At 42.6% G+C, this 10,696-nt stretch overlaps 1 protein-coding gene across 1 annotated transcript; it reads left to right on the top strand.

Moving 5' to 3' along the window:
* The first annotated feature begins 6,628 nt into the window (after positions 1-6,628).
* On the top strand, positions 6,629-9,910 carry slc35g2b (solute carrier family 35 member G2b). The gene is made up of 2 exons (XM_085468300.1): positions 6,629-7,316; positions 8,443-9,910. The coding sequence occupies exon 2, from the start codon at positions 8,469-8,471 to the stop codon at positions 9,717-9,719; it is 1,251 nt and encodes a 416-aa protein (XP_085324426.1). The 5' UTR covers positions 6,629-7,316; positions 8,443-8,468; the 3' UTR covers positions 9,720-9,910.
* Positions 9,911-10,696: the final 786 nt, after the last annotated feature.

Below are 10,696 nucleotides of genomic sequence, written 5' to 3'. Positions count from 1 at the left end.
CATCCGCCTTCGCTGGAGCGTCCGAGGGACCGCTCCAGCCTTCATCCGCCTTCGCTGGAGGGTCCGAGGGACCGCTCCAGCCTTCGTCGTCTGCTGGAGGGTCAGTGGGACCGCTCCAGCCTTCATCAGCCTTCGTCCGTCTTCGCTGGAGGGTCCGTTGGAGGGACCGCTTCAGCCTTCGTCCGCCTTCGCTGGAGGGTCCGTTGGGGGGACCGCTTCAGCCTTCGTCTGCCTTCGCTGGAGGGTCCGAGGCACCGCTTCAGCCTTCGTCTGCCTTCGCTGGAGGGTCCGAGGCACCGCTCCAGCCTTCGTCTGCCTTCGCTGGAGGGTCCGAGGGACCGCTCCAGCCTTCGTCGTCTGCTGGAGGGTCAGTGGGACCGCTCCAGCCTTCATCAGCCTTCGTCCGTCTTCGCTGGAGGGTCCGTTGGAGGGACCGCTTCAGCCTTCGTCCGCCTTCGCTGGAGGGTCCGAGGCACCGCTCCAGCCTTCGTCTGCCTTTGCTGGAGGGTCCGAGGCACCGCTTCAGTCTTCGTTTGTCTTCGCTGGAGGGTCCGAGGCACCGCTCCAGCCTTCGTCTGCCTTCGCTGGAGGGTCCGTGGGACCGCTCCAGACTTCATCCGTCTTCGCTGGAGGGTCCGTGGGACCGCTCCAGACTTCATCCGTCTTCGCTGGAGGGTCCGTGGGACCGCTCCAGACTTCATCCGTCTTCGCTGGAGGGTCCGGGGGACCGCTCCAGCCTTCGTCGTCTGCTGGAGGGTCCGTGGGACCGCTCCAGCCTCCACCAGCCTTCATCCGCTTTTGATCAAAACATTTCACTTGGGGTTAAATGTTTGATTTTTGGGTAAGGGGGTGTTACGACTGTGACCGTAATTGTGTGTGGATTTGAGTGTCTAGGTGCTCCTCCGGGGTATGTTACGATTTGGCGTTGGTATTGTATTGTTTTTGCGTGACCGTTATGTGTTTCCTACTTTATTTTGAAAGTCTATGTTATTTTAGTGTGTTCAGTTTACGTTTCCCTGTCTCGTCAGTTCTGATTTGCCCCAGCTGTGTTTCCCTCCTGTTGTCCATTCCCTGATTGCTCCCTCCATGTATTTAAGCCCTGTGTTTCTGTATGTCATGGTCGCGATCTTCTTCCCCCCCGTTGTAAATAGTTTGGCGCCTTGTGTGTGATGTAAATAAATATTGTGTTTTGCTTTAAAGAAATTAGTTGTTGATACTTTCGTTTTGGGATGATTTTGGCGGAAACCCGTATTAGTTTTTTCTCGTGTGTTTTTCCTTATTCTTATTTTCCTTATTTTTATTTTTCTACGTTGCACCCCGGTTGCCTAGGCCGGGGTGTAACACATCGATTCAACAAGTTGCTGCAAACATTCCTTAGAGATCTTGGTCCAAACTGACACGATAGAATCACACATTTGCTGCAGATTTGTTGGATATCCATGAGTTCCACCTGATTACGAAGTCCTCTGTTGGATTGAGCTCTAGTGACTGTGGAGGCCATTTGAGTACAATGAATTACCATTGTCTAAAAGCTAGTTTTAGGCTGTGGTGTTTAAACGATGCTCAGTTGGTAATAAGAGGCACAAAGTGTGCCAAGAAAATCTGCCCCACATCATTACACCACCACTGGCAGCCTGAACTGGTGATACAAGATGGAGCCATGCTGTCATAGTTTAGTTTCCTGCTGCTCTAACTCATCTTAAAAGTGGTTATGTGAGTTACTGTTGCCTTCTTATCAGCTAGAAACAGTCTGCCCATTCTCCTTTATTTTCACCCTGATGCTCACTGGATGTTTTACAGAGAATGGTTCAAAAAAGCAAAAGTATTTCAGAAACTGCTGATGCCAGTAGAAAAGTAGTTTCTCACATACTTTCTCTCAGCCTGACACCAGCAACTGTGCCACGTTCAAAGTTACTTAAATCAACGTTATTCCCCTTTCTAATACTCAATTTGTCTTTACTATTTCTACATGCCTAAATACACTGAGTTGCTCTCATGCGACTGTCTAATTAGATAATTTGGTTTACATGCAGATGAACAGGTGTACCTGATAAATGTGTTTGACGCAGCTTTCCACATGACAAATACTCACAGAAAATAAACTTGTGAACTTTAAACTTACCCATCTGCGTCTCACACACATCAACTCTAATCAAAGTCTCAACCTACAGCCACACAGTGTACTAGCTATGACGTAAGCTGGCTGCAAAACATCTGAAAGTAACGACAGGCCACAGCATCCTCCACCCAAATTATGCAGAGATTAAAAATTCCCATAAGAAAGTCATCACAGCTTTCTTTACTGGCTATTTACTTAGTAGGTACTCGCACTGAGGGATGAACTCTTAAAAAAAAAAAACAGCTGCTGGAGCTTAAGGACCCAATTATTCTCAGCCTCAACTGCTCTGAGGATCTAATAATAACAGAGCATCCAAAAATAAATAAATTTAATGTGTTAAGTCTCATCATCTGCTACAGTACATACAAGAAGTGTAGAAGACATGTGGAAAAAGTCCAAAAAGGTTCATTATCAAGCTGATGGTTTGAATAATATTGCAGGCTATTATCACATGAATAATTGCTGGAATATCTGCAGTGATGAGTGCAGCTGATTAAGTAGTGCATCATTGTATCTGATCTCTGGCAGATATGAAAAGAATAATCTTCAAAGGTACAGTATGAGCTCATTGTGGTGACAGATTCAAATGAATGAAGTTAACTCCTCCATGCGCCGTCTTCCCCCGGTGTATGTTTGGCTTCCAGGTGAAATTATACCTTTCTGAGATGAATAAGCTTTCCATCCCATTTTGTTACAAGAGCTGATGGCCTTTGGATGAGCGTATGGCAATCTTTTCTTCTAAAAGCATATATGAATGTTCATGAATAAAGATATTATTTTAATACATATCAGATCAGGGATAACTCATTCATAGTTGAGGTGTGTGATTAGATAATTATTACATCATTTGACTCAGAAAAAAATCATAATTTCTCTCTTGTTTTCTTTCGTTTCACGAAGGGAAACCTCTCCTGCTCATGCATAATTTAAAAGGCTTGATTTAGAACAAGCTGCTGAGTTGCCCTATTTGTGATTCATGAAAGTATGGGGCACTATTTGATTTTGGGTTCAGTACATAGACAGAAAACAAAACCTGCAGGAATCTCGCTGAGCTATTCTCAGAGCAATGTCTGCAGGTATCATTATGCTGGTAACAGTTTGGCTTGGTCCTTGACAGCTGGCTACACATTACCAGTGCGTTCTCACAGTCAAAGTGAATTAGGAGCAAACAACACCGAACCACAATTTGCAACATTCAAAATGTGTTTCTAGCAACAAATGGATGAACTAAAATTGCTGTTAATGTGGTCATAAATTAGTGCATCATTATGCATGTAGATAATTAGCATTAGTCTGGCCAGTTAATGCAAAACGTTTGGGCCGAGCATATAGTCTTTACTGCTTGGTTTGCACAATCCTAAAAGATCCTAAAAGGACTACACATACACCAACTTCAGCTCATTTCATTGGATGTCAGTGACAGGCCAGCTGTTACATTCCCCATAACAACTAAAGGGATTGCTTGTCACCATCTTCTCCTGGTCTCGGGAAACAGAGATATAATTGCTTAATCAATAAGAAATTGCTAAAGCCCAAAATAGAAGATGAATGAGAAACACGTCCTTTGTTGATTTTTTGTGAAATACCAAACGAGGAAGGTGGAGGGAGGGGGGTCCAGTTGGTGATCAACACAAAAACACCTCGAGGCTCTCATTTTTTCTCCACTATGTTCAACAACAAGCAAGCAGGGGTAATACAAGGCTCCAGTTTCAGTAGAGAACACTTCTCTGAAGGAAATAAAAGAAAGATGGATATGAGGTGACAGCTGTGGAGTCAGGTAACATATAACAGCTTGTGCAACTGTTGCCAGCACTGAAATACTATATGTGAAATCATTTTTGATATTTTTTTAGCAAATCTTGCCACATTTCAGTAAAACACAATTTTTGCAATGTCTGTAAGACTTCCAGTCACTGTTCATTTGCATATCTCGTACCTGGCTGGGTTTCTATGGACCAACGCAAGCACAAGGCAAATCTAGTTAAACAACTGCTTAAAATTAACTTTAAAAAAATGTAAACAACTTCTTATGTGTATCTCTTGAGATTTTTGCATTGATTAACTGCATGTGGTGCCGGCCGAATATATCATTTTTTATGTTGTCTTGAAATGTTTGTGTGCATGCAAAGACATTGGACTGAAAACTGCTGCTTCACAGCAAATAATAACAAACATGATTTGCTATCGCCACCGAGGTCTTGTCATTACGTGCCCATTGTTGCCTAAGAGTCTGATTCATTTACAGAATGTTCTCCGCTCAGGGCATCAGAGGAATAGGAATTACATGAAAAGACCTTACAGAGGGCCAGTGCTTTCTGTAGGTGGTATAATGCAATCAATAGGCTTTTATTTTAAAGATACCTCTGCTTGTGAGCTGCCTCTTCAAAATGCCAGACATAAAATTGGTGCAGTCAGGATTAGTGGAGCTTAACATGTTGCTATCTCCCTGGAGATATTTGATAGAACAAAGCCATTCCCCGGTTAAATGAGACAATAAAAAATCCTCCAGGATTTCACTTCTTTCAACGCCTCCCAGTAGTCCAAATGTTCCATCTCATCAATGTTTTTGTTATAAAATAATGCATCGCTAATAATAAAATGAGAGGACGTGGCAAAATTAGCTGGGTGCAAACACATAATTAGCCTTTTTAAAGGGGTAGAAACACGCCTGTGTCGCCTTGTTTCATGCCTAAAAATTGCCTTAAAAAAGATTTTAAAGTAAACATATTTTGCTTCCAGTAAACATTATGCAGTAATGAATAATCTCCTGAGTGGCACTGCGTGATTTTACTTAGTTTGTTACTATTTTCGTGACTGTTTAAGATTTGGTTTAGCTTTAGGCAGACAAGCATCTTATTTAAGCTTAGAAAAAGATAACGATTTGGGACCCTTTACAGCAGCTGCCACATTAGAAGCTTCTCTTCCATTTTCTGGGTTACCACGGTGAGGAATCCAACCCTATTTAATACAGGACTGGTTGTCTGATAAGGAGCAATAATGGAAAAGCAAAGAAAAGATATGTTGATTAGCAAAGAATTTTTGATACACCACATGACACGTAATCTGGGAGAAAATAAGTTGCCTTTGTGAGATAATGAGTTTGCAGTTGCAGCCCTTCCTGAAGATGAATGTTTAACCATATGAGGTGGTAGGTAGGCTATAATGTGTACTCTTTATATATTAAATTATTTATCAGTGCAACAAATTTGGACTAGTTCTACCTCATCAAGAAACAAACTTTGTGACATTAGTGTTTATGTAGTGTTTATGTATGCAGCAATTTGACCTTTTATTCATATGATGGACAAACATATGAGCACTATTAGGTGACCTGTTCATTCATAATAATTGCTGCTTCTATACAGCGACCTTTATTGGCTCCCTTAATAGGTTAGTTATAACCCCTAAAATGACAGTTCCCTGCTGTCTGATTTACGGTGACTGTAAATAGCTTAATGTAAATGTTGACACAAAGTTAATTGCCACAGCTTCACAAATCACCTTCCTCTGTGCACGGTACCAATTAAAATCCGACATGTTACACAGGCAGTGGCAGCTAATGGCATTATGATCTATATTACCAGCTGAGGCTCCTGTAGCATTGCCTGTGGGAGTAAAGTCGACAGTCTAATTTAACAGCTTTCAACTTCCTTCATCTTGAGGTGACTATAAACTACAAATTTACTCTTACTTTTCATCAAGTTCCAGCCACCATATGTCACGCCTTAATTGTCCTTTCAGGATGTTTTACCTTTTTATATGGCATGTTTTTGGGGGCTTTGGTCTTTATTCCCACATAGGATTATCAAATCTTATTATGGTATCCCGTGGATATGGGATTATAGGGAATCTCAAGTCCGCTTATAATGTATATGCTGCATAGTAGCAGTTTGTAAGAGGAGCATGTACATTGAGAGGTACAACCAAGTGGCAACCTCTAGTCCATGCATCACAGATATTTCTAAACATAGTCCCATGTTTAGAAATATCTGTGATGCATGGACTAGAGGTTGCCAAGTCCTGATTGGAGACACCACCAAAGGTGGGTGAGAACAATAGGGCTAGGGTCTTCTTCAAGACAGGCAACCACCTGCTGGACAGGGACACATACTGATGGTTGATGAAGAGTAGAAGACCAACGTTTTGATAGAGGTGGCAATCACAGAGGACAGCAACATCAGGAAAAAACAGCATGAGAAAAGAGGCAAGTACCAGGAGCTGAGAGATGTGAAGTCCAATAGGACTCCAATAAGAATTGAGTGGTTCCAGCAGATTCCTGGCACAACATCAGAGGGTTAGGGTTAGGGGGTTAGTCTAGCAAAATATCCATCCAGCCATCCTCTTCTCCTTATCCTTTGTCAGGGCTGCTAGGGGGCTGGGCCTATCTCACCTACCATAGGGCGAGAGGTGGGGTACACCCCGGACAGGTTGTCATTCTGTGGCAGTGCTAACACAGAGAGACAGACAACCATTTGCACTCACATTCACACCTGTGGGCAATTTAGAATATACCAGGAGCTGAAAAGAGATAAAGAGATAAAGCACAGTGTGTGAAATATACTGTAATTACATAAATTGCTTTATATATTGTGCAGTAAAAGTGATACATGTTCAAAATGTCTGTAAAGAAGAGAATAAGAATAACCTGGTTGCACTTTAATATTTCTTGCATCTCTCCATAACTAAGTCGCATAGGAAATTCAAATGCTGCTCTTAAAGTGGATGGGGGTTTTAATCTAATGAAAATGATGATGATGAATGACAGACGCGCTTCTCTTTTCCCTGAGGGATGATGACTATGAGCGAGCCTAGGTGGGAAGGACTCTCGAGGAGGAGAATGAGGAAGAGTAACCGCTGGCTGTGACAGTGACAGTTGCTCCTCTCCTCCATCCCCTCCTTCAACTTCATCATCAGCACCAGCATCATCATCACCCGCCTCGGCAACAGCAGCTTCAGCTTCATCAGAGGCAGAAGGAGTGTCCGTCGAGAGAGTGGAGAACGAAAAACCTAAGCAGCACGCATCTTTTTTTAAAAAGAAAAAAAAAGAAAAAAGAAAAGGTGCTCCACTTGAGACGGAAGATGGAGAAATGGCAGTTGCAGATGAGCGAATGTAAGGACCAAGAAATTCGACAAAATCTTCTTTTATGACAAAAACCCGGATCCGTGCAACAGTAGGAACTATTTAAGGAACAAAAAGGTAAGACGTTCACCGATAACATGTTTTCCTCTCTCTACGCTAAGTTGGCGCTATAATGGCTCACATAGGAGCTTGTCAAAATACAGGTATCTAAATATACATTTAACCAGATTTCAACGAGATTGAATGACATGAAAAAAATGTGGCATTTAAGATAGTCTACTATCTTAAATAATTATCGGTTTGAAAACACGTTCTTATTAAATTTTTTCGTACATCGGTGGAAAATAAATCGCTTTAATTGGTTTGGCCAGCTAAAAATACGATGTTAAGTAATGAATGTCCTGTAGGTGTTAGAAAGCATTGTTTTAGGCTTTAGGCTTTTTAATACCTTATATACGTGTGACTTGTGTTAATTATCAGTAATGAAGTTATATTCATCTATATTTCAAAAAGGAGGAGCAAGAGGAAGAGAGACGACAAACAAGAGTACCTATCTGCCCCCTTGTGGTTTTGATGTGCTGTGTATTGCCCAAATGAATGCTGCAGTAGCCATAAATTTTAGAGTTAAGAAAAAACAAACAAACATCAGAGGCACTACTTCATACTCACAGTATATATAAATATATTTAGGCTTTACACTTTGAAAATTATATTTTATAATGAATATTAATAATCAGTAAGGCTACTGAAGCTAAATCCTTGCGCTGTATAAAACAAAGTAGAAAAGGTTCAAACTCTTCCCCTCCATTTAACCCTTTCACACACACCGACATAGCTACAGGATTTGCTTATTTATGGTGTGCAGTTCCATTCAGCTCATAAGTGGCCCACATTCATATATCATCCCCTGGTGGATCCCTGTTATGTAATTTCATCCCCATCAGACTGCATCAGCCTCACAATGTTTGCTGCTTGGCTTTTATGAGCTCACACGGGATATACACAGCCTATATACACAGAGGCAATGTAACACAAGTGTAAATCTAGGAAGGGTAAAAGGTAACAGCGACGAGGTAACGTGAGAGATTTTTGTTGTGTGTCAGCACATGTGTATTTTGGATACATGTGAGTGTGGCGGTTTGGATACTGAGAGATAAATTATGCAAACCTCTAAACTAAGTCCAAATATTTGACAGCACTTTGGTTGCTGTTACACTGTAATGGATTTCACTTCATTTTTCAGATTGCCCCATTTGACGCCCATACAACATGGATATATCTTCATCTTCGCTTCAGTACGGATCAAAAAAGCGGGTCAAGATTCACCCCAACACAGTGACGGTGAAATATGCCACTCACTTCCCTCAGCCTGGAGATGAGGGCTATGACGATGCACCCTCTTTTGAGGACTTTGGCGCCTTTGCTGAAGCCAATGTGGGGAAGAGACTGGTGTCAGATAGCAAAGGTGGCAGGACTTTCTTTGGAACCATGGAAACCCAACCTAAGCAGCCAAGTGTGCAAAGAGACAAGGGCGTTGAGGGGCAGCTGGCCAGCTTTGGCGAGGCGAATGTGTTGGCCTCCAGGGTGACCTGGATGGCCTTGTTTGGGGCAGCAGTAGCTCATGGCTGTGTGGCATTGATTACTCGTTTAGCAGCTGACCGTTCTAAAGTTCCTTCTCTTGAGCTACTATTCATCCGCTCGGTGATCCAAGTGCTGTCCATCCTGGTGGTCTTCTACTACCACGAAGCCCCCTTTGGCCCCAAGGGCTATCGACTGCGTCTCTTCTTTTACGGTGTCTGCAACGTAATCTCAATCACCTGCGCTTACACATCCTTTGCCATAGTACCACCTAGCAATGGCACTATCATGTGGCGTGCCTCCACCACAGTCTTCAGTGCAGTTCTAGCCTTCCTGCTGCTGGATGAGAGGCTGGGCTATACTGATGTAGTCACAGTGGTAGGAAGCGTGTTTGGCTTGTGCCTGGTTATGGTGCCAAATGTAGCAGATGAGGAGAAGTCCAGGCTGGGGTTTTGGAAGGAGGCCTTTGGCTACACAATGACAGTGATGGCCGGCATGACTGCTGCCCTCTCCATGATCGTCTACAGGGCCATTAAGGAGCGGGTCAGCATGTGGACCGCACTCTTTACCTTCGGCTGGACGGGCACAGTTTGGGGCGCCTCCACCATGTTTATCATGCAGGAGCCCATCATTCCTCTGGATGCGGAGACCTGGGGCTATTTAATTGGGATTTGTATCTGCTCCACTGTGGCATTTCTCGGAGTCTACTATGCTCTAAATAAGTTTCATCCAGCCTTAGTGAGCACCGTGCAGCACCTGGAGATTGTGGTTGCCATGTTTCTCCAGCTCATCGTTCTGAGGATGATCCCCTCTGTCTATGACGTCATCGGGGGCCTAGTCATCATGATTAGTGTGTTTACTCTGACTGGAGTCAAGCTGTACAGGGTGAGCAGAGCCATTCGGCAGGATTACCAAGAGATCCTGGACTCACCCATCAAATGAATTTAGATGTCAGTCTAATTGTTTACAATGTTGCTTGGTTGTACAATTCAAAGAATGTCTGGGTCGTCATCTGATGATTTTGTATTGTTGTGTTGTCAAATGAGTGCCAGTTGTGTAACTAATAAAAAAAATGGTGTCTTAATATTTGTGTGGGAAATAATAATAAAAAAAAGGCAGATATAACATGGTGACGACTTTGCCCCCAGTAGTATTGCTTTAATGTCTAATCAGTTGTGTGACTGGCCAAAATGTTGGGCATGAAAATGATCTGTTTAGTTTGTGTGCTTTACCACGCTCCAAGATTTGAAATCAAATTGACCCCGTGGGATCTGGTCTTGTGAATGTCAATGTAAAATCAGCAAAGATGTATCTCTGTAAATGTCAGCCCAGAGATGGGTCACGCTACATAAAAGGAATAAAATAAGAACTTTAGAAACAGCCCAACCTTTTATAAAAAACAAAACAAAAACAAAAAAACAACTGGTATTTATTTGTGTGGCTCCTAAGCTGTTGCTTTCCAAGACAGTATAATTTCTTCAAAGAAACAATTACAGATGAGCCAGCGAAGCTACAAAGTAGAATATAATGTCCTTTATGTGATAGGCTGCAGGCTGTGGCATTATGTGATATTGTTCTTATTAAATCTAAATTGAACACCACAAACAGACTCCAAATTTACTGGAGGCCAAATGTGACTTTGAAAAATAAAAGGTCTTGTCTATAATTCCTTATATTTTGTGCACAAACTGTTGTTTTGTTGTTGCTGCTCCCTATCACGTATGCTCTGGCCCCGTCGCCTAGTTGATACTTAACACTGGCGATTATAACCCTGGATTCTGCTTCTGTTTACTGTCAGATGCATATCAAACTAATGCCCAGAGGCAGGTGCACTGTATTGAATTAGAGTTGCCTTTTGACAGCGTGAGACCATTTGCTTTTTCTGTAGTGGGTGATTCAGTGTCTCACCAGTGACGTCT

The sequence above is a fragment of the Copadichromis virginalis genome, linkage group LG9 (genome assembly GCF_057382275.1).
Source record: "Copadichromis virginalis isolate Kocher_CV1m ecotype Utaka linkage group LG9, C_Virginalis_male_GT1.1, whole genome shotgun sequence".
NCBI classification, from domain to species: domain Eukaryota; kingdom Metazoa; phylum Chordata; class Actinopteri; order Cichliformes; family Cichlidae; genus Copadichromis; species Copadichromis virginalis.
This window is presented reverse-complemented; position numbering and strand designations above follow the sequence as displayed.